We start from the raw sequence: 25,086 nt of genomic DNA on the forward strand, positions 1-25,086 counted from the left end.
GTCTTTTTCCACGGAGTTTATTCTTTTGTTTCACAAAGCTTTTCTGTTGCAACAGGCCAACTCAGATCAGGCAGGAGAGAATCCAGGGAGTAGTTTGGCTCAGGAGACACTGGCCCAACCACTGTTTGGGGTGGGGGTAGGTCAGAAGGGAGCCAAACGGCACAGGGTGGTTCTTGATGAGGAGGAGGAGGAAGGAGCGCAGACCTACAACTCTGGACTCTCTCTTGCTCAAGCTGTGTTCCCTGGGGAACTAGATATGGATTTTGATGAGATACCAGGGTCAGAGGCAGATGGACCTCTCTGGCAGCAGGAGCCAGGGCTTCAAAGGGGGGGGGGTGAAAGCGCCTTGAAGGTAAGAGGCAGGAAGGGAGGAAAGGTGGGGTGGAGAGGAACAGACGCTGAATGGAACTGGGGAAGGTGGGGTGCAGAGGAACAGACATTGACGGGAAATGGTGAAGAGAGAGTGGAGAGAAGGTTTGTATGGATTGCAGGGGCGGGGCGGGGACAGTGGTCGCGGGGACGGGGACAAATTTTTCCCCGTGTCATTCTCTAGCTGTACTCTGTAACTGATTTTCTGCTGATCAAACAAACATTAGAACAGTTCATCTATGATGTTATATAGGCATGAACTATTGTAGCCAAGTAGTCTTTTGAGAAAGAATTTCAGATTAAAAACAAATAAAATGACATTTTTCCTCAGTGTGAAAAAAAAAGCCTTATGCAGCGAGACAGTTACTAATAACTGGTAGTTATCAACATGTGATATTATTAACATACTGTATATTACCACTAACTTGTGCTATTTTAGCACAGGTTACACTTAATGCAGGGAGAGAGTTACTAATAATTGGGGTTAACAGTAAAATACACTCATCTTAATGATAGCCTACATTGATAACTCTCTCCTTTTAATGAGGGTCAAACCATACCATGGGTCTGATACTAACACTTTTCACGTTAAAGAGTCCCACTATATAAAAACATGACTTGTCAAACCTAAAATTTATCTTTTATCATGAAAAAATGTGTTCTGCAAGGAAATCAATACAGCCCTAATTTGCATGAAAGCCGCTAAATACATCCTGCAGTATACCTATGGTTAGAACAGCTGCACAATACGCTGAATTTATGCATGCCTATAAAACCTGATACAAAGATTACCGTATTTTTCGGTCTATAAGACATACCTGACCATAAGACGCACCTATCTGTAGAGGAGGAAAAACCAAGGAAAAAAAAAATTTTGGTTCAGAATTATTTTTTTTTTGGTTTTCCATCTCTACATGTAGGTGTGTCTGGTAGTAGGCAGCCCGCTACCTTTTTGTAAATGCCGGTGGTCCAGCGCGGTCTTCTCCAGGAGCTTTCCGCGCTCCTGCTGGACGGCTGCTTCCTTTCTTGCTTCAGAGCGGCACAAAAGGCAGGAATGCGAGCTTTTTGCTTCCTGCCTTGTCCTGCGCGCCGCTCGTGAATGGCTGCTGCGAGAACTGAAGGCAGCCATTCACGAGGGGCACCAGACAGGAAGCAAAAAGCTCGCGTTCCTGCCTTATGCGCCGCTCTGAAGCAAGAAAGGTGGCAGCCATCCAGCAGGAGCACAGAAAGCTCCTGGAAAGACCACGCTGGACCACCATCATTTACAAAAAGGTACTGGAGGTGGGGGGAGGTATTTAAAAAATTGCATTTGCGCCATAAGATCCACCCACTTTTTTTGGGGGGGAAAAGGTGCGTCCTATGGAGCGAAAAATACGGTACTTTCTATTTGACTTGAATCAGAAGAAAACAGACACTCATAACATTAACAGACTCTTGCGTAAGTGACGTACACGTCATCTATTCTAGTGGTTCTGTGAGTTTGAAGAAAGGGAGTGCAATGGACAGACCACGCTTCATTTGAATTCGATTTAGAACTTACCTCTCTACGGGTTTTCTGAGGCAGAACTCTGCGAAATGCGTCAGGACCCCAAAGCAGTTTGAAAGTCCTTATCATTACAACCATCAGATAAGTGATTTTTTGTATTGTAAAAGCTGAAGATTTATTCTAATATTGAACATATGCGTTGATTGAGAGTGCAGTTATAGCCTCTTGAACATTCCGGTGTTAACTGGTCTGACTACGCAAGAATTTACTCTGAGCATTAATGCATCTCAATGGCCACGTATTTGGTCTTGGAGGATGAAATGTACAATGCCTGCGTCTATGAGGCAAACATGGTTTTTCCTGTTGCATAGAGCACTCTGGACCCCTGTTCGTTTACAAAAATTGGATTGCTCTAAGTCTAATATATGCTGGCATTGTCATCTCGAGGCTGAAACTTTAGATCATTTATTGTTTCATTGTCCATTTATTAAAGCTTTTTGGCAGTCAATTTGGGATCAAATAAATTGTATGCTAGAAAATCATGTAGTATTGTCATATGACACAATTTTTATTTGGCATGTCTATGAGAGCTAAAAGCCAATTATCTGCTAATAATAATAAACTTTTAATGATTTTAACAGGAGTTGCCATTCAGCAAATAACAAATAACTGGAAAGATTGCACAAAAGATTAAATTATTGTTTTTGGTGGAACTCGGTGTGTCACATGTATAGGATGGAAAGAGTGCTTGCAGTTTTAAAATGGATATTTTAATAAATTTAAGGATGTGTGGAGGCCATTAATAAGGTATTATAATGAATAATCAGCATTTTTTCCTACTTAATATATATTGTTTTGTGGGTGGGGTGTGGGTTTTGTGGTTTTCATTATCAAATTGTAAAACAAATGATCTAAATTATTATATGATATATATTATATTTGAATATAATTTTTGGGAGGGTGGGGTGGGATATAACCTTTTTCTTGAGAAAAATGTAGAGCTTCAAGTGATTTTGTATATTAAATGAGGATTTTATTGTACACTTGTTGAAAGATTTAAAATGAATAAAGATTTATTAAAAAAAAAAAAAAAAGAATTTACTCTGAGCATTGTTCCAAATGTATTTTGGAAATCAATTTGGCCTCAAATTAATAGGATGTTAGAAAATCCGGTAGCCTTGACATATGATACGATTTTGTTTGGTACTGCAATGAGAGCTCGAAGTCAAATTTCATCAAATAACAATAAACTTTTATTTATATTGACTGGAGTAGCAGTACAGCAAATTACACATAATTGGAAAAATTATGACAGATTGAACTATAATTTTTGGTGGAACTCAGTTTGCCATATATATAAGATGGAGCGTACATTTGCAACACAAAAAGGATATATGGATAAGTTCAAGAAGATTTGGGGACCATTAACAGATTTTTGCAATGACTGATTTTAATTTTTTCCCATAATAAGATAATGGTTAAAGAAGGGAGGGAGGGAAGGGGTAAATAATTTATTCTCTTTATTATACATTATAAAAAATATATCATAATGAATGAATGATAGTCTTATGAGAAATTAATGTGATAAAGGGAGGGAAAAGGGTTCATAATTAAATAATAATTGATAAAATCATTACAATATATATGTTATATAAATTCATAAGAAAAATAATATAAAATATGGTTTATATAAAATACATTATAGAGATATCAAGTGTATTGTTAAGATAAATGTATGGAAAATTTATAACACTTGTTGATATGTGAAAAAATCAATAAAAAACTTAAAACAAAAAACCAAATGTATTGTTGAAATCATCTATACAACAGGTTTTGAACGATTGAATGCCGCTTCATTCATATCATTTTGAATAAGAGTTTATTCCTTCTGAGGTTGGTGACTCATAATCATTTATACTTCCCTGTTTTTTGGATCTATTCTAGTGTATACTTATGAAGGGAATTTTAAAAAATAAAGTAAAATCTCTCATGGCACACAGTTTGAGACACTGCACTAAATGCTAAGAAGTCCATTTTATACATATACACTTCTTAGCATTTGGCGCAAGCTTTAGTAAAAAAAAGACCACTAAGGACATACATTTATTTTGCAAAGATTAATCAGAGGGCAGGGAAAAATAGGCTGTTTAACTGTAAATAGCTAGTTTTAATTCAGCTAATTTTAATTCTCTTATTAAAAACTTATGAAACCTATTTTCTTTTAAGAATAGCAATGAATGAAAACTTTGATTCTCAGCAGTAATTTAAAGCAAGGGTTTCTGCTTGGTGAATTGAAATAACTTTAATGAATCATGCCCCACACTAAACACAAGCTTGTCTTTCACTTCCTCTAGGCCAGACATATAAGAATGTTATAGCAGATACTGCCAAAGAAGACCACCAATGAAGCAAATCAGAAAAATTCTATAAATTAAAGCAAAGATAGAAAAGAGTGAAATATTAGGAAGCAGGTTATCTATACAGAAACCTCATGCTTTCCTTTCATATTATAATCTCTTCATCTTCCCTATCCATCCCTGGATGTTAGCTCTTTAATTGAGCTTAAGCAATAATGCACCTGACATATGCGAGCTGTATTGGTAAATCCTATCTTAAAAAACTACAGCAACAAGAAAGCAATCCCAATATACTTACAGTCAGCAGCAGTAAAATTAGGAAGTGAATCATAGCTTTTTTCACTGTTCATTATATCCTTAAAGAAAGAAAACAATAAATAGTTGTGTAAAAATATATATAAAAGCTAAAAGTTTGGATCACGTCATTCCTTTCTTTTCAGACAGCTGTTTATTTATGTGTGAGACATCTTAGAAAAAAAAAAAGTTTCCCATTCATATTAATTTTATTATTCTAAAAGATACCTCTCCATCTCAGTGAAAAAGCATCAGCACCATGAAAGCACAAGCACAATAGATTAGGTTCTTACTTGAACAATCTTCTGTTAGAGCAGTGTTTCTCGATACATGGCATGCATATCCTTAGGGGGTACTGGGATCCCTCCTTGCTGCCAACCCCACACTCTGAAACTGAAGCCGCTGCTGGAGATCCCTATCCGCTCTCCCTCTCTGCCCACCCGAAGCCGCCAGAGATCCCTCCTTGCTGCCCACCCCACCCGCTGCCAGGGTTTCCTGCACCTCCCTCCCGAAGCCGATCCACAGGGCTTCCCTCTGATGTTAGAGCTGATGTCAGAGGAAAGCCTTCTGGGTCAGCGGGGGGAGTGTTCCCAGTTACCTCCTTGCTCATTTTGCCTCCAGTGGCTTGTTTGGGGGGAACGCACAGCAGGCAGCGGTTTACACACTGTACGTAGTTGACCCGGAAACCTTCTCTCCAACATCAGGGCTGACGTTGGAGGTAAGACTTGTGGGTCAGCGACGTGCAGCATATGAATCGCTGCCTGCTGTGCGTCCCTACAACAAGCCATTGAAGGCAGAAGGAGCAATGCGATTCAAACAAGAGGAGAAAGGGGGGAGGGAGAAGGAGCACATTGGGACATTGGAGGGGCACAATCCTTGGACAACAGCTGGAAGGCAGGGAGGGGGAAGGGCCATGAACTTGACACAGAAGGAAGGGGGGGCATGAACATGGAACACAGAAGGGAGGAAGGGGACCCTAACTTGGGACAGGAGGGAGGGAATAGAAAGGGAGAATTTTTGGGCATCAGTGTGTGAGTGAGAGGGAAAGGAAGAAAGAGGAAAATTGGGCATAGAGAGAAATAGGAGAGAGGTAGAGATGCATGGGGAGAGAAGGATGAGAGAATGTTGGATATGGTGGTGGAGAGGTAACAGAGGGACAGATTGAATGGGATGCAAGAGGGAGGAATGTTGGACATAGTGATGGAGGGAGAAATGTGGCATGGTGCTGCAGAAGGGTGATAAAAGGAGAAATGGGCATGGGGCTGGTAGGCAGTGGTGAAAATGCTGCACATGATTCGGGGGATGAGAGAGAGAGAAATGTTGGATGTGACAGTAGAGGGGGGTGGGAAAGATGCCTGGATTTTTCAAGACAGATGGACAGTAAGAGAGAGGGAGGGAGATTTGTTGCCAATAGGGGTGAAGGAGAGAGGAAGAAAAGTTGGACTCATGGAGGGACAGAGAGAGATGTTGGTTGGGGAAGAGAATGATGTCCAGAGGAGAGGAAGCGTGCAAGAGGCAGAAAGTGTTGGACTCATGGAGAGTGAGAGATGGATGAGGAGGGCAGAAATGAGGGAAGGAGAAATGTCACTCAGGGGAAGGGGGGGAGAAGGCAAAGAATAAAAAGTTGAACTCATGGAGGGAGACAGAGATATTGGTTGGGGAAGGGAATGAGGTCCAGAGGAGAGAAAGCATGAATGAGGCAGAAAAAAAATATTGGATGAACAAGTCAGAAGGAAGTGCAACCAGAGACTCATGAAATCACCATAATAATAATAATAATCTTGTATACCGCCCAACCAGTAGTTCTGAGCAGTTCACAACAGGAGAATACTGAGACATTTCAACACATGGTACAGTTTCATAGAACACACTATCTATGTACAATCTAAAATAATATAATAAAAGTAATACAATTGTTAAAAACACTCAAGTACAATATTAAAAATTATTAAAAAGTTAAAACATACTATGACAATAAGAATAGAAACAAAAGGCATTTAAATATATCAAAATTAATATTCTTATTTGTCAAATAAATAAGTCTTTAATGATTTCCTAAATGTGAAGTAAGAATTAGATTGAACAATCATCAGACTTAGCCAGGAGTTCATCTTCCCAGCTTGATATACCAGACAACAAAGGTAGGAAAAATGATTTTATTTTCAATTTAGTGATCAAAATGTGTTAGTTTTGAGAATTTATATCTGCTGTCTATATTTTGCACTATATTTGTCTATTTTTCTATAGTTGTTATTGAGGTGACATTGCATATTTTAAAGGCATCTGCCTTGACCTCTTTGAAAAAAAACCCACAAATATAAACGACAATTAACATTTTCTGTGCATACAGTGTGCTTTGTGTTTTTCTAATTTTGTGGTTACTATTATGTATTAATAAGATTATATTGTGTGTATATGAAAAATGGATGGAAGAAACTGCATTTCAATTAGTACTATTATTGTGGGGGTGGAGCCAGGGTTGGAGCTTGGGCGGGGGTACTCGGTTGGTATTTGTTAGGGTTAGGGGGTATTTGGCTTGAAGAAGTTGAGAAACAATGTGTTAGAGGACATAGGAGTCTGTACTCTAGTTGCAAGCTGTTTGCAGAAACATGTCAATCACATCTTTCAGCCCACCTCCTTCCCCAGTGGACTATTCTGGGGAAGTTTGTATTAAAGTAGTCAACCACCACAGAAGAGCACAGTTGCCTAGAAGTTTACTGGGACAGTATATAGCCGTAATCTCTTCCAGTTCCTAAAATCTCAGACCTTTTGTGCTTTCTGTTCAGGAGCTATATTGTGTCAAATATTTGCCTGTGTATTCCAAGACAAGCTTTTTCATCAACTTTGTGGTCCCCCAACAATATACCAAAGCATACACCAATGATCCGAGTGGTATATTTGATTCAGCACAAACAGTTGTACTAGAAATATGACTCTTAGCTTGGTCGAGCAACTATCCTTTCTACAACCTGAACCCAAAGTTGGCATTTTGGCACTATCTTCCATGGAATGAAAAAAGAGGCCCTAATTTTGGAAGAAGCTGAGATCCAGCTCTAAGACTTTGCACATATTCATTGCATGTCCTATTGTACTTCCACTAAAAATTTCAACAACTTCTGGAATGACTCATCTCTGAGTTGAGTGACTGAATTGTCAGTAACACCTATAAACTGTGTCTTTCTGTGCTAAGTTCAGTACAAGGAAGAATTTAGGAGTTGATTATTTACTGCTTCTACCAGACTGAGAATCCAGCAGCACATGCAGGGCATGGACTTGGACTATACCTGATGCTAACCAGAAGTTCGCTGTGTACAGCTACTACTACTATTTACCATTTCTATAGTGCTGAAAGGCGTACACAGCACTGTACGTTTAAAATTCAAAAGACGGTCCCTGCTCAGAAAAGGCACTGGGGCTGTGTATAAGATGAATATTTTACCATAAGCCTTTTACCATCAAGTATTCTTGGATGTGGTAGCAGTAAAGGAAAAGCAATTAATTACTTTCCAAAATGAGTAATCTAAATACTGTAACTAATTACTTTAAGTTGAGAAGTAATTAGTAAATGCCAGAACTACTTAGGTGCACCAACAAATATCTCCCATCTGGAGGAAACATATAGGAGGGGAAAAAAAAATCAGCAGATTTGTTCTTGTCTCCACCTGCTGGAAGAAGAGCAAATACCACTGGTCTGGCAGAAAGAAACAGGAAATTCCTTTTCCATTACTACATTAAAAATGGTTTTTAAAAAAGTTGGTTTTTATAATAAAGCTTTAAGTTTATGAAATTTTTAATGAATTTTTATTATGTGGTAGAGGGAATCAAGAAACAAAATAAAACTGTGATAACAGCTGGAAAAATCTCTTTTCTGCTTAGGGAACAGAAAGCTGAAAAACAGAAGCAGGGGTGCCAACCTTACTCACAAAAGCAAAAGAAGGAAGAACAGCTGGCAATCCTTTATAGAACACCCTAGTAACCAGCCAACAATAACACTATTTAGCAAGCTACCAGGGACCATATGTATGCAGCCACAAGATGTGAGAAAAAAAAGAATCTAAATAGCTACCTTAATAGCCATGCCTATGCCTGCCTGCCCACAGAAATGATACAGTAAAAGTCATACAGGGTAATGACGGAAACTAGGAACAAGAAACAGCATTAAGTGGAAAGGAAATAAAACAGATTTGATCCATCTTCAGTTTGCACATTGCCATACAGTAAGGTTCCTTAACTAGCTCTTCCCTGATTACATATGCTGAATAAGGGTTGATTGTTATCCTTTCAAGTGAAGATTTTGTGTTAGAAAGTGAAACATATCATCATTCCTGGATTTCCAGAGATTGAACACATTTTTGAGAAATCAGCATGGGATGCAACCATAGTAATTCTATATTGCTAAATTAATCAAACAATCTATGAAAAGTAAAATATGCCCAGCAATCTGTTTGAGGCTAAATCATAAAAAAGAGCAGGCAGAAGAAGCAACATCTGCCTGATTTAGCACCTGCCACATTAACCAAAAGCAGTTAACATAGAAACATAGAATATGACGGCAGAAAAGGGCTGTAGCCCATCAAGTCTGCCCACGCTAATGACCCACCCCCAGACTTCACCCGGCTAGAGATCCCATATACATATCCCATTTCTTTTTTAAATCGAGCACGCTGCTGGCGTTAATCACCTGCAATGGAAGTTCATTCCAATGATCGACTACCCTTTCGGTGAAGAAATACTTCCTGGTGTCGCCATGAAATTGCCCACCTTTGATTTTCAACGGATGACCTCTTGTGGTTGAAGGTCCTTTAAGAAAGAAGATATTATCTTCCACCTCGATGCGGCCCGTGATATATTTAAAAGTCTCAATCATGTCCCCCCTCTCTCTACGTTCCTCGAGCGAGTATAGTTGCAGTTTATTCAGTCTTTCCTCATATGGGAGGTTCTTGAGTCCCGAGACCATCCTGGTGGTAATTCGCTGAACCGAGGGTGGGGGCTTGATTTCAAAGAGGGAGGGGACCTGCCATGCCTGGTCCTTCAGTGTATCCTCGTGTAATTAATGTTCAGAGCTAGGGAGATGGAGATAGAGAAGCCACAGCCACACAGAAAACCCTGACACCTCTTCTCTGCCCTGCCCCTATTAAATGCAGGGCAGACAGAGGGGCTCAAAGACCTTAGCATCTATAGAGAAGTAGCAAAAATAAAACCCCGAGATAATACCTAGCATAATGTGTTAGAGTAAAAGGGAAAGAGAAAACATACATCACTTACTTCCATTATTCCTATGTAATATGAAAATGGTGTTATCCGCAGGCCCTTCACCATGTCAGACAGATGGTAGGGGTATAGCATGAGATGTTCCCTGCTGTATTTAAGCAGCTCTTCATAGTATTTGCGTTCATCTTTCCTCACATGCTTCACTGTAAAATGAATATGCTCCCATGTCATTCATATTTCTTCAAGAAATAACCCTTATATATACTCTCTCAGCACACATTACAATCAAAGGAAAAGTTAAAATAGAAGGCTAGCTACTCTAACCCCTAAGCATTTCAAAGCTTAGTAAAACCAAATGTTACATAATACACAGCAATAATTACTTAACAAACAGAAACTTTGGTTTGGGGACTGTAACTCATTACCACGCACAGATCTGATACTGGCCACTGATTAGATCCTCAAACTTGAAAACTTAAAAAATACTAGCACTACCCTTGAAGATCAGATCAATTCCCTGGTCATAAAATTCTTCTTCAGACTAAGGCAACTAAGGACAATAAGATCCCTTTTAAACCAGGCTAATTTTAGAACTATTGCACAGGCTGTCTTGCTCCCATACCTAGATTATCGTAACTCCTTGTACTGCAGAAGTACTGAGTTGCTACTCTTTGGGTTTTGGCCAGGTACTAGTGACCTGGATTGGCCACCATGAGAATGGGCTACTGGGCCTGATGGACCATTGGGTTGACCCAGTAAGGTTATTCTTATGTTCTTAAGGGACACAAGAGATTGCAACTACTCCAGAATACCACAGCTAGATTCATTTTTGGATTAGGCAAATTCAAGAGGACTAGCACACTGGCTACCAATGAAAATAGGATTCTTTTCAATTTAAGGTAAAACTCTGGCAGACTAGTATTGGCCATCAAGATTTCTCATTCCTTCCATAACGCTAGAAAGACAAAGCATCTTAGGCTGACCTTCCCCTCCCCTCATCATGTTTAATGCAAAAAAACTATTCAAATCCCTGGGCTCCAAAGTTTGGAATAGCCTACCTCTAAAATTATGTCAGGTCCCCTCCTATTACAGCTTCAGGAGAATATTAAAGCTTATCTTTTCTCCTTATAATGACTGATCACTATCCAATATGTTCTCTAGAAACTAATTGTTAATGTAATACCAGGTAGACTTTACAGTCTATGACCCAGAAATATCAAAGAAAAGACAAGTTAATTTAATCATATATTTTTAATGAGTATAACTAATGGGCAGACTGGATGGGTCAATTCAGGTCTTTATCTGCCATCAATTACTATATTACTATGTAATAACTGATCCCAAATCTTATTGTAAGCCGCAATGACTCCTTGTTGAAAACTGTGGGACATAAGAAACTATATGGTATGGTATCCAAACCAGTGGGCCATTTCCTCACTTATTTGCATCTCATTCACTAAAAGTCTTATTGCATTTTTTTGTGTGTGGAATCGATCATCATTATATTTGATTTTCCCATCCATGATGGAAAGCCTATGACACATAAACCTTCAAAAACCTTCAAGCTATCTAGCCAGGATCAATTTTTCTGCTTAAGATCTAGCAGAATATTTTGTGGTTTCTAGCAGATTATATTGTGGTAAAGATAGAGTCTTCCCTTGTGTCCTTTGATGGTACTGACTGCTTCACCTTCTCCATTTTATCAAACCCACTAGGAGGAAGATTTTGTGCAGGCGATGGCCAAAGTTCTGCCTATGATATTTTGGGGGAGATTGTTACATTCTTTGAATTGCATGACTTCTCCTTATGACCCGATGGCTTGATTTTTGTTTAGAAAATGTGATATGGGTGGGATGGGGAATGTATATCATATGGAAATAGGAATATTGACAAAAGGGGGGGATTTATTCTATATTATAAGAGAATTTGTTTGTAAATACAAGTGCCATATGATAATTGATTATAATATGTTTAATTCACTTGTTGTAAGAATTCAAAAATGAATAAATAAAAATTAAAAAAAAAAAGAAAAAGAAAAGAAAATTTGATACTTTCTCTTTTTTTTTTTTTTTTGCCTTCTCTCTATAACATAATGGCTTCTAGTATACATGGTGAGATTGTTCCTCTAGCAAGGAAGACAGCCTCTATTGAATCTTGTTTAAAGGATCAAACAATCTGCAGCACATGTATCTAATTATTGACCAGTACCTAATTTTACCTTTTGTGCGTAAGCTTATGGAACAGGCACTTTTTATATTAAAGGGAAACTAATGATAAGAATAAGGTACTCCTTAAAAGAATGATTTTATTTATTTTTATGGGCCTGGGTCCCTTTTCTGCAGTCCACCAGCCTACTCCAGAGACATGCTTGCAGCTCTACTAGGTGTGGGTAGTAGGGGGGTCGGTGACCATTGGGAGAGTGGGTGGGAACCTTATCTTCATCCCTCCAGTGGTCAGTTTGAAGACATTTTTGGCTCTTATTTGTTTTAAAAAACAGGTCTAGCCTAAAATGTCCAATTGTGCCCTGGACATTTTGTAAAAATGTTTCTTGCTGTAAAACATCCAAGTGCTGAATCCACCCTAATCCCGCCCAAAACATGCCCCCATAATATTTAGACCAGTGTTTTTCCAGCACCGATCCGTAGACTGGTGTCGGTCCGCAGAAAATTCCTGCCGGTCCTTGCAAGGCCAGTGAGATCGACGAACTGAAATTTCCTGCCAGTCTGCACAGGGCCGGCAAGATCATGAGGAGCCTCAGACAGTGGCTTTCTCTCCTCCCAGCAGCTTTCGGTACTTGCCAGCGTAGCGATTCACTTCAACAGCCTTGGGACTTTTGCTGAGTCACGGCCCGCCTCTGATGATGCAACTTCCTCTTTCCTCAGAGGAGGTGCAAACCATCAAAGGACCCAAGGCTGTCTTAGTGAATCGCTGCGCAGGCAAGTACCGAGAGCTGCTGGGAGGGGAAAAAGCCACTGTTGGAGGCTGGGAAACAGCTGGACAAGGGAAAATAAATGGACAGCTGCTAGTGGACCTGGAGGGAGGGAGAAGGAGAGATGCCGCTGGGAGGGGAGGAGGCAAAGGAGGCTGGGAAGCTGCTAGACAAGGGAAAATAAAGGGACAGCTGCTACTGGACCTGGCGGGAGGGAGAAGGAGAGATGCTGCTGGGAGGGGAGGAAGGAAAGGGAAGGGAAAAGTTACTGATGGGACAGAGGGGGAGAGAAGGGAGAAGGAAAAAAGGAAGGAAACAGCTGGTAGGGAGATTAGAGGAGGGGAAGGGTAGAATGGAGAGATCAAATGAGGGAAAAGGGAGAGACAGAAATGAGAAAGTAGAGAGACTGATGTTGGGAAGGGGGTCAGCAGAGAAATAAGCAGAGAGGGACAAAGATGCTAGATCTAGTGTAGGAGAGATAAAAATGATGAGAGCAGTGAAGCTGGCATGAATCATGTAAAAAGGAGAGAGGGGGTGCAGGCTGGATGGAAAGGGGCATAGAAAGAAGACAGATACCAAATGGAAGGGGGAGAGGGCAGACAGTGGATGGAAGGGGCAGATGCTGGATTGAAGAGACAGAGAGGGCAGACGCTGGAAGGAAGAGAGTGAAAAGAAGATGAAAGCAGAAACCAGAGACAACAAAAGGTAGAAAAAAATAATATTTCATTTCTATTTTGTGATTAGAATATATCAGACAAAATTGTTGGTCTCATGGGAGGGGGGTCTAACTGTATCAGATGCTCTCTTGTTGAAGGCTTCCATGTCCCAGGGTACCACAGACCAGATGGCCTCAGGAGAGAAAGGGAGCATCAAGGAGTCCAATTGGCTCTCTTTATAAAGTCTCTCTTCCAGACCATTGTGCCAACCCCTGCTCACAAATTGACAGAAAGAGACACATTTTATTCCTGATGCAGTAATATTTTTCCTGGCAGTGAACACTCTTTAAGCTGTGGTAATCTGCTTATCATTTGCTTACTGCATCAGGAGTAAAACTATTTTTTAGTACATGCATTAAAGCACTTAACACTAAAGCTTTGCACACTTCTAGTGTGCTGCTTACTGCATCGAGGCCTTGTTTAGCTCACATCACTTTGGTACTGCTCAGGCACCAGCTTCCCCTTCAGACATGGCTGAATTCAAACAACCCTCCCACCACAACAACAACTGCTTATAAACCTGATCATAGGTTTTCCTTTGCTTTCTCATGTTCTCACTGTTACTCATTTTACACAGTATCTACTATAATAAAACGCTAAGCGCGCATGTGCACTCTTACCTGCGTGTTCCCTGATCCCTGATCTGTATGTCCGTGGCAGGTAAGAGTACGCATGCACACTTAGGGTTCTATTCTAACGACCGGCGGCAGGTAGCACACCGCGACTTCCCCCCACTCCCCCAGCGCCGACCCTACCCGGCACACCCGAAACCCCCGTTGACCCTCCCAGCCGAACCTTCCACTGCAAGACAAACACAAACCTCCCGGCTCCAGCAGCATCCGAGACACAGTAAACACGCTGCTTCGCGTCCTTCTACTGGCCTGATTTCCTCTGCCGCGTCCCTGATGACATCATCAGAGACGCGGCAGAGGAAATTAGGGCAGTAGAAGGCCGCGAAGCAGCGTGTTTACTGTGCCTCAGACGCTGCTGGAGCTGGGAGGTTTGTCGGCCGTCTGGTGGTGGGAGGGTCGGCTGGGAGGGTCAACGAGGGTGTGCCGGGTAGGATCGGTGCCAGGGGGGTTTAAATGCAAACATGCTGCTCAGGGGGATGAGAGGCAGGCTGGCATGGGGGGGTTAAATGAAAACATGCTGCTCAGGGGGATGTGAGGCAGGCAGGCTGGCATCGGGGGTGGGGGGTTAAATGGAAACATGCTGCTCAGGGGGATGTGAGGCAGGCAGGCTGGCATTGGGAGGGGTTAAATGGAAACATGCTGCTCAGGGGGATGTGAGGCAGGCAGGCTGGCATCAGGGGGGCTTAAATGGAAACATGCTGCTCAGGGGGATGTGAGGCAGGCAGGCTGGCATCGGGGGGGGGGGTTAAATGGAAACATGCTGCTCAGGGGGATGGGAGGCAGGCAGGCATCAGGGGGGTGGGGGTGGGACAAAGTCTGGAAGATAATGATGGGGACATAAGAAGGAGGCACTAGGGGCACTAAGGACATAGGATGCACTGAGGGCACTAAGCAGGACAGAGGCACTGGGGGCACTAAGGACACGGGAATGAGGCACTGGGGGCACTAAGGACATAGGAAGGGGGCACTAAGGACATAGGAAGGAGGCACTGGGGGCACTAAGGACATAGGAAGGAGGCACTGGGGGCACTAAGGACATAGAAAGGGGCCACTGGGGGCACTAAGGACATAGAAAGGGGCCACTGGGGGCACTAAGGACATAGAAAGGGGCACTGAGGGCACTAAGGACATAGAAAGGGGCACTGAGGGCACTAAGGACATAGGATGCACTGAGGGCACTAAGCAGGACAGAGGCACTGGGGGCACTAAGGACACGGGAAGGAGGCACTGGGGGCACTGACATAGGAAGGAGGCACTGGAGGCATTAAGGACACAGTATGCAGGCACTGGGGGCACTAAGGACATGGGAAGGAGGCACTGGGGACATTATGGGCACAGGAGGAGGTACTGGGGGCACTAAGGACGTAGGAAGGAGTACTAAGGACATGGGAAGGAGACACTAGGGGCACTAAGGACATAGGAAGGGGCACTAAGGACATAGGCAGGAGGCACTGAGGGCACTAAGGACATAGGGAGAGAGACAGACAGAAAAAATGACAGACAGGCAGCGTCCAAGGAGAGAGACAAAGAAAAAAAAATAGACAGACAGACAGACATCTACTCTAGCACCCGTTAATGTAATGGGCTTAAACACTAGTACATCTATAAAGCACAAAAGGCCTGATTCTATAAACAGCAGCTAACTCCTAAGCACCATTTGGCACGGTTGTCAAATCAACCACTAGGCGCCATTTACAGAATTGCACCTAGCAGCACCAGAAGCCATAAAATCCTTAGGCGCACTCCTGGCCTAAAAGGAGTCCACCTAAGGTAGGCATCTTCTTGCACCTAACTTAATTCATGCTCAAACTCCACCCCTAACCAAGCCTAGGCACCTCGGTATAGACGTCTACATTGAAGTAGAAGGCACAAATTGAGTTAGAAGCCTACAGGCAAATGAATTTTTTTAATTGGTTTTTTACCGTATATACTCAAATATAAGCCAAGATTTTGGGGCCAAAAATGGGGGTCTCGGCTTATATTCGGGTCAGCGCCCCTGCGCGCGCCCCCCCCCCCTCTCAGACTTGTTACAGGCTTGCCATATGACCTGGTGGGGTGGGCCGGGCCAGGCCAGGACAGGAGATGGGAGATATCCCTCCCATCTCCTGTCCCGGCCAATTCTTGACAATTTTTATTACCTCCCTCCTCCCCCTGCATACCTTTTTGAATCCAGCGGTGTACTGGGCAGGAGCGAGCTTTCCGCACTCCTGCCCAGCGCTGAGCTGCTCCCTGAATGGCTGCCGCAAGTTCTCCTGGGACTCGTGAGAACTTGCAGCAGCCATTTAGGGAGCTGCTCAGCGCCAGGCAGGAGCACGGAAAGCTCACTCCTGCCCAGTACACTGTTGGGCCGCAAGAACTCAAGGTGGCCATTCAGGGAGGAGCTCAGTGCAGGGCACAAACACAGAAAGCTCGCTCCTGCCCAGTACACCGCTGGACCACCAGGGATTCAAAAAGGTATGCAGAGGAGGTGGGAGGGAGGTAAAAAAAATGTCAGAGTTGGCCGGGACAGGAGATGGGAGGAAGTCCTCCTGTCCCGGCCCAACACGCCAGGCCCGGTGAAGGCCTACATGACATCGGGAGAGAGTGGGGACAGGGTACTGGGCAGGGAGGTGGGACAGGATGCAGAACCTGTCAGGGAGGGAGGGAGGGAGGGGGGCAGGGTGGAGAGCCAGCAGGGCAGGGAATGAGGGGAGCAGGCAGGCACATGAATATTAACCCTCCCGGCTTATATTCTAGTCAACTTTTTTTTCCCTCCTTATACTCAGATCGGCTTATATTCAATTGGTTTTTAATGGCACTTTCATTTATCAGCACTGATTAAGCCAATTAAAAAAATTAAGTTAGGTGTTTAGACTGGCTATGCACACCAAACTTGGTACCTAACTGTTGGTGTTTTTTATAGAATTAGGGCCAAAATGTCACTTTGGGCTAAAAGTGGATATCTACTCCTGTCTATACCAAGAACGTATAACACAGAATTACACACAAACAAACCCAATATATATCCTCAGATTTAAATGATTCTTAAAAGCTTTTTTTTCCTTCAATTAGACACCATTTCCCAGTCTCTTATAGTAACTATACATTTGTAATCTAGGAATTCCAACATTTGGGAAATAAATTTGAGTTACAAATATACCTGTATGGACAATGACAAAAATATTTTACTCACCTAAGTTATTTCTGTAACGCAATTGATTTCGGATGCTGTAAAGTACCACATGTTTTTCATATTCCTTCTGTGAGTTTCCAAGACTCTATGAACAGAAAGTTCAAGATGATTTTTCAATATTATCTTTTCACATGCCATGCAAAGAAATGTCCTTTTAGTACCTTTAATGCATTTTGAATTGCATTTTTTAGCAAAATATGAAAAATGTACAAGGGTGTAAAGAATTATGTAAGTACTATAAACAAACATTTTATCAGACCTAAGCTGAGTTTGCTATTACATTACATTACATGAGAGATTTCTATTCCGCCAATACCTTGCGGTTCAAGGCGGATTACAAAAGATTTATGGTTGGTCTGTTACATATGGAGATCAGTGGGCATGATTAGTGAAGGTAAGGAATAGGGCAGGTAGTTTCAGAGACTATTATAAAAAGCTATTATAAAACCATATTGGGATGGGGTATGGGGTAATTTCAAAATAGGGAATTCTGAAATTGTTTAAAAAAACATTTATTTATAAAAGCAAAACAGATACACACCCTGTATAAAATAGGCTCTATAAGAGCCATCAAATCAATATGGGATACCCCAAACCACTTCCAAGAACACTTATCATTTGTGATGTTTGCTTGAATTTTAATTGTGAATGTTTGATATATGAACTGTCTAGACTTTTAGGATAGTGTGGTATGTAAGTTTTTTAAATAAATAAAAAATATATACTGCATGTTAATTTGATTTTAATATAAATTTTTAGATGCACAATCTATGGGTGTCTAACTATTGCTTATAAGTTTTAACATAAGAATAGCCTTACTGGGTCGGATCAATGGTCCAGTATCCATCTCTAGGGTGACCAATCCAGGTCACAAGTACCTGGCAAAAACCCAAATAGTAACAACATTCCATGCTACCGATCCAGGGTAAGCAGTGGCTTTCCCATGTCTGTCTCAATAGTAGACTTTGGACTTTTCCTCCAGGAACTTATCCAAACCTTTCTTAAAACCAGCTACACTATCCGCTCTTACCACATCCTCTGGCAATGTGTTCCAGAGCTTAACTATTGTCTCAGTGAAAAGATATTTCCTTCTAATGGTTTCCCTAATTCTCTCTTAACGTATTGTCCTCATTTACAGGGGTGGGGGGGGTGTTTAAAACTCTGTTTTATTTCATGTGTTTCTAGCAAAATAGTCACATATCTATATTTGATTAACAAGGTGAAAAAAAGTATGTGTGTGCACGTTATTGATTTGCCAAGCTTTCAGGACACTCCTATTTCCAAGGCCAGATTAAATTCACACTGGTCAAGGGCAAAAATTGAAAACCAAGACTGTGAGGTAAACTAATGGAAACTGCAATGAGGCAGGCTCAGCAAACAAACCTTCAACAACGATGCAGTTCCTGTTCTCTAACAGCAGATTTAGTGATACTGCTGAACAGGTACATTATATCATCATTAACATTAATTATTCAACTAACACATGAGCTACAAGTTCAATGCATCCAACAACGAAGCAACCGAATCAAAAGTGCTGCCTCACACACAACAGCAGCAGCAGGGAAGCTAAAAATTATAATGGGGCTTTGAATATTGCTTGCAGATAAAAGCATATGTTCTGTTCAATAAAGTGTATATTTTATCTGCAGACCCAAAGGCTGAGAGAACAGTGTGCATGGCTCCAATGAGAACATAAATCCATTCGTGCTTTGTGCTAAAGCTACATTTTGCTAGGCAATTAACAATTTTTGTATATTTGTTCTTAATTATGGATCAAATCCCACAGGTAAAAAGGAGGATGGGACTCATATACATATATACAAAGAGGTTTACAAATAAACAGGTACAGTGGTGCCTCACACAACGGACGCCTCGCACAGCGCACGCTGCGCACAACGAACTTTATGTCTTGATTCGTACAACGAACTTCGTTTCACACAACGAAGTCGCCCGAGCTGCATCCTTCCGCGCAGGCACTGCGCTTAACTGCCCTCTCTCCGCCTGGCTCCCTCTTGCCCCCCCGACTCCCCGACACGATCGGGGCAAAAAGGAGCCCAAGCCCTCTTGCCCCGCCGATTCCCCAACTCCCCGACAATATCGGGCCAGGAGGGAGCCCAAGTCCTCCTGGCCACGGCGACCCCCCTAACCCCACCCTGCACTACATTACGGGCAGGAGGGATCCCAGGCCCTCCTGCCCTCGAAGCAAACCCCCCCTCCCCCCAACGACCGCCCCCCCCCAAGAACCTCCGACCGCCCCCCCAGCCGACCCGCGACCCCCCTGGCCGACCCCCACGACACCCCCAACCCCCTTCCCCGTACCTTTCTGTAGTTGGCCGGACAGACGGGAGCCAAACCCGCCTGTCCGGCAGGCAGCCAACGACGGAATGAGGCCGGATTGGCCCATCCGTCCCAAAGCTCCGCCTACTGGTGGGGCCTAAGGCGCCTGGGCCAATCAGAATAGGCCCGGGAGCCTTAGGTCCCTCCTGGGGGCGGGGCCTGAGGCACATGGGCCCAACCCGACCCTGTGCCTCAGGCCCTGCCCCCAGGAGGGACCTAAGGCTCCCGGGCCTATTCTGATTGGCCCAGGCGCCTTAGGCCCCACCAGTAGGCGGAGCTTTGGGACGGATGGGCCAATCCGGCCTCATTCCGTCGTTGGCTGCCTGCCGGACAGGCGGGTTTGGCTCCCGTCTGTCCGGCCAACTACAGAAAGGTACGGGGAAGGGGGTTGGGGGTGTCGTGGGGGTCGGCCAGGGGGGTCGCGGGTCGGCTGGGGGGGCGGTCGGAGGTTCTTGGGGGGGGGCGGTCGTTGGGGGGAGGGGGGATTTGCGTCGAGGGCAGGAGGGCCTGGGATCCCTCCTGCCCGTAATGTAGTGCAGGGTGGGGTTAGGGGGTCGCCGTGGCCAGGAGGACTTGGGCTCCCTCCTGGCCCGATATTGTCGGAGAGTTGGGGAATCGGCGGGGCAAGAGGGCTTGGGCTCCCTCTTGCCCCGATCGTGTCGGGGAGTCGGGGGGGCAAGAGGGCTTGAGCTCCCTCTTGCCCCGATCGTGTCGGGGAGTCGGGGGGACAAGAGGGCTTGAGCTCCCTCTTGCCCCGATCGTGTCGGGGGTGCCAGGGACCACACGGAGTCACCCACCGTACCACCCGATTCGGGTAAGCGCAGGTATCGGTGGGTGGCTTATTTGCGGGGGGGGTGCCTTATTTTACATTTTTTTCTAAAAAGGGGGGGCTGTCTTATTTGATGGCCCTGCCTTATCATCGGGGAAACACGGTAGAAAAAAAAAAAAATGAACAGTTAAGTCCCAGTTTTTGCCGCTGAGACTCTGCCCTCTCACTGTAAAATTAGACTCTACTTAGTCTGTCTTTAAATTTAAAAAATGTGTGTTGTTTTAAAAAACAATTATGTTTTTAGATGTATCTAAATAAAAATAATAACCAAAAATGTATCTTTTTTTATGTCATCTTAGCATATTTTATGCTACAGAACGAATTATTTTTTTTAACATGTATTGTTATGGGAAAACGCGTTTCACATAACGAACTTTTCGCATAACAAACTTGCTCCTGGAACGAATTAAGTTCGTTGTGTGAGGCACCACTGTACTTATTTTGTACCCGGAGCAATGGAGGATTTAGTGATTTACCCAGGGTCACAAGGAGCATTGCTGGGATTCAATCTCACAGAGCTCAACCACTAGGCCATTCCTCACCTCCAAGTGTACACAGTTTGCCCACAGATACCTAGCTCTGAATATTTATTCCATATGGTTAATTCATTCTAAATGCTGAGAAAAATATTAGATAAATACTCAAAACGTTAAAGGCTTTTGCTAAAGAAGCTCTTTTTAGCATGGATTCAACAGAAAGAAGGGCTTATGAGACTACTGAATGTGGGTGCATACTGAAATGGAGGGAAGCATCAGACTTTTGTAGCTTTAAATGTGTTTGAGACAGGGGGAGGAGGACATAATGGTATTGCCCTGTGACAGAAAACACTGTCTTACAGGGTACAGGAGCTCCTTGCTCTTCCTAGAGGCCTTTGCCTCCTCTGATGCTCAGGTTGGGCAGACTGGATGGACCATTTGGGTCTTTATCTGCCGTCATCTACTATGTTACTATGTAATTTGTAGAGGCACAAGAGGGAGACAACGGTGGTATTTTTGCCACAGCTGAACTCCCAAGCCTTTCCTATGGCAAGCTAGAATGTCATACCTTTTACGCATCAGTACCAGGAATGCATTAATGCCAAGAGGGGAGAGGACAGAAAGAACCCCAAGGAGTTAAAGCAGAATACAGACCCCTGAATGCAACTTATTCACACAATACTGAATGCGAAGCTCAAACTTTAATCAATATCTTCATACTTGGTTTGGGTTCTTTTTAACATTTTTATAAGTGATATTGCTGGCTGTCTGGTAAGGTAAGCCTCTTTGCGAATGATACCAAAATCTAGAACAGGGTACATATCCCTGAAGATGTGGATAACATGAGGAAGGAACTAGTGAAACAAAGAATGGTCCAGAAGTTGGCAGCTATGATTTAATGCTAAAAATATAGGATCATACACCTGGGCTGCAAAAAACCAAGGGAGTGATACAGGTTAGGGCAATGGTCTGCGTATCTTTTCAGGGTTTTATCCCTTCCCCAACCCCCCCCAAGTGGGATCTGGGTGTTGCTCACGCTTCTCCTTTCTGATAGCACCGCTTCGGGCCACCAGCACCATGAGTGAACACGCTACCTTTGGTGACCCAGAAGCTTCTTGTCCCCGCATAAGCAGAAAGTAGTAATAGAGAGAAAGCTTCCAGGCTGAAGGCCTGTTTATTTTGCTGCCCACGCACAAAAAAAGTGCTGCCCTCGCACTGCAATCTTCTGGTTTGATGGGAGGGACCTAAGAAAACCAACTCTGCCCTACCCAAAAATTGGTGTTGGAGCAAAAGGTTGGTTGATCTAACTGCCCATGGAGTCAGTGCAGTGGGGAGTGGCAGGAAAGTTGGTCAGTGCAGGGATAGAGCAGCTCCCCCTTCTCTTTCCCGGTGCCTGTGGCTGGTATGCTGTACAACAGGAGCTCTGTATCATTCTCACATTGTGTGATGCAAGGTGTCATAGCAGCAGTGCATCCCTTTTTCCCATGGTCTAGTAGTTTTCAGAAATTGCTATAAAAGACTTTCTCCACGTGCCTGTTTACTTGTTACTAATGACTTAGTGGAGGAGGGGTCTGGAGCTTAGAAGGCACACTAGGGCCAAGGCTACTTTGAATTTTTCGGATGGTTTTGTAATAAATTATGGCATGCCTAAGTCCATTTTTTTCTAGTTTTCTTGGCTCTGACCAGGATCACACCATCCTGCCCTATCGCAGTTAGGGAGGGCAATAGTCTCCTAGCTATCACTGGAACTATTGCCTTACCAATTCATTAAGAGTTTTCTGAAGGTGTAAATAAACATGTTCATAACAAATAAGCTGGTTGATATAGTGGATCTGCATTTTCAGAAAGGGTTTGATAGTCTCTTATGACAAACTCAAGAAATAAAGTCATAATATAAGAGGTGATGCCCCTTTATGGGCTGGAAACTGACTAAAAGAGAGGAAAAAGAGGACTACATGATCAGTTTTCTAAATGGAAGAAGGCCAATAATGGTTTGCTCCAAGAATCTGTGTTGTCTAACATATTCATAAATTATGATAATCACCCAATGCATCTTTTCCCTAATCAAAACTGCAAAGGACAAAATTATTCAAATCATTAAAACAGCAGCGGATTGTTAAGAATTGTTAAAGAATCTTGTCAGAATGAGAATCTGGGCATTTATTATTATTAGTTTCACTTTCCCATGGCATTAAAAACTATTCCAAATAGTTTTAACATGACATTGAAATTTTCAGCTCAGTGTGAGCTGTGGCTGAAAAAAAAAAAAAAAGCATATAAAAGTTTTTTTTTTTATACATTTATAACACTTCTACATGGTTAACAATAAAACCATTCAGCTAACTGTGTTAGGGATTATTTGAAAAGAAATGGAGAACAAAAGTAAGACTACAATTAAGTCTCTGTATAGATTCATGGTGCAACCTTGAGTACTGTGTGCTGTTCAAGTCACCATCTCCAAAGGATGTAGCATTGTAGCAGAATTTAAAAGGGGTCAGAAAGGGGAAAGGTTAAACAAGGCTCTTCAGCTTGGAAAGAAGATGACAGATGGGATATAATAGGGTGTAATGGAATAATGAAACTTGGGACATTGCTTCACCTTTTAAATAACAATAAAACAAGAAGACATGCCGTGAAACTAACAAGGGCAGACAGAAAACAAGTCAGAGAATGTATTTTTCAGGTACTAGATAATTAACCTCCTCTTTTACAAAGCCCTGTGGCAAAAGCCTGGATGCCCTTTAAATATCTATGGGCTTTGGGGCAGCTACCACAGTGGCAGCCGCTAGCCCAGCTTATAGGAAAAAAAAAAAAGGAGGGGGGAGTAAGTTATGGAATCTGTTGCTGGTATATGTGGTCAAAGAAACTGACATAGTGGAGTTCAAAGAAGATTTGAACAAGTTCCTGGAGGAAAAGTCCATATAAGAACCAGATCAATATAAGGACACCACCTATTCCTGGAAATTAACTATGAGGAACAAATCAACATTTTGGAATCTGCTGCTACTTGTGATTTGAACTGACCACTGTCCAGAAACAAGATGATGGATTTTGGTCTGAGTTAGCACAGTTTATCGGGACAAAGGAAGCCTAATAGGAGGATATAATTATACAAAACCAGATTGAGGATTAGGATAATTTTCTACAATACAGTTATGCTATGTTAAAAGTGATTTTTAGCCCGTTTTATTTCCAAGTGGAGTACAGTAAGATTTAAAAAAGACATAATTAAATAACTATTGCCTGTGGGAAGGGCGCTAAAAGTACACCCCTCCCTCGCTCCTTCATAGAAACAGAGAAAAATGAAGGCAGATAAAGACCATATGGCCCATCTAGTCTGCTTACGGTAACTAAGCCGTCTACTATCCCTTCCTCTCCCTTAGAGATCCAGTGCCATTTTTCTAGACCCTCTGAACTCTTATTATTAGTAGAGACCTTGTTTCTATTGCCATTCGTTACTCATAGTCGGAGGGGGGGGGGGGGAGGAGAGAGAGTTAAGTCGCAATATCAGAAAACTTGGAAAAGAATCCGCTCCCTTGGGAAAGGAACCCAATGAAATACTAGTCTGCACCTCCAGCTGGAAGCCCCGTCACGTTCGTAGCCAGACGGAGGTGCTAAAGAGCCGCGAGCCCCGCGTCGAGAGGGCGTGACCAGCCTCGGGTACCTGTCTGATGTTGGCCGGCAGCTTGCCCCAGGGATAGTTGTGTCGGATGTGGAATTCCACGTCAATGTTCATGGCGAGCACCTCGCTCCGGCCAGGGCTCACACAGCCGGGGCTCGAGCCGGATCCCCCCACGCACCGCCCGTCGCCAGCTCAGCCCAACCGCCCCGCGGGTTAAAAAAAAAAAACCCAAAAACCCACGAGACGCCCTCCGCCACTCGCCCACCTCCCCGGCCCCGGTTACTTCCTACTCCGAGCGAGAGGAAGCGGCCACTGGCGTTGTTACATCACTTCCTGTCACGCACTCCTTCGGAGAGCGAAGTGGGACAGGACGGCGGAGGTGCTGCTGAGCTCTTGCGGGTTTTTTTGTTCACGAAGGGAGGGGGGGGTCTTAATGTTCCGCATTTTGACTTCAATACTATATTGTTGAGCTTTGGAAATGGGCTTCTCTGACTTTATACACAGTGTTTTTTTTTTACCCTGTATGGTTTAAAAAATGTCAAGAAATAGCACTGCAGCCAAACAGAGGATTCTTGCTGTATGTGTTACTCGTTGCTATAGCTGCAGCATTTTGTTGGGTATCTAAAATCTCTATTTCTCACCGGATCTCACTTTTT

The 25,086-nt window shown here is 43.1% G+C and overlaps 1 protein-coding gene across 2 annotated transcripts in view; it reads right to left on the minus strand.

The window, feature by feature from the left end:
• The window catches only part of FAM91A1 (family with sequence similarity 91 member A1), a 130,538-nt gene extending 105,908 nt beyond the window's left edge, over window positions 1-24,630 (minus strand). Inside the window, exons 1-4 of one of the 2 annotated variants that reach the window (XM_033933473.1) lie at window positions 24,473-24,630; window positions 17,167-17,251; window positions 9,772-9,920; window positions 4,511-4,568 (exon numbers count right to left, since the gene is read on the minus strand). In XM_033933473.1, the coding sequence (XP_033789364.1) occupies window positions 4,511-4,568; window positions 9,772-9,920; window positions 17,167-17,251; window positions 24,473-24,544 (364 nt within the window). In that variant the 5' untranslated portion in view covers window positions 24,545-24,630. The remainder of the gene's footprint in view (window positions 1-4,510; window positions 4,569-9,771; window positions 9,921-17,166; window positions 17,252-24,472) is intronic. The other variant, XM_033933474.1, reaches the window with a different exon arrangement.
• Window positions 24,631-25,086: the final 456 nt, after the last annotated feature.

Source organism: Geotrypetes seraphini, chromosome 2 (genome assembly GCF_902459505.1).
Source record: "Geotrypetes seraphini chromosome 2, aGeoSer1.1, whole genome shotgun sequence".
Lineage (NCBI taxonomy): Eukaryota > Metazoa > Chordata > Amphibia > Gymnophiona > Dermophiidae > Geotrypetes > Geotrypetes seraphini.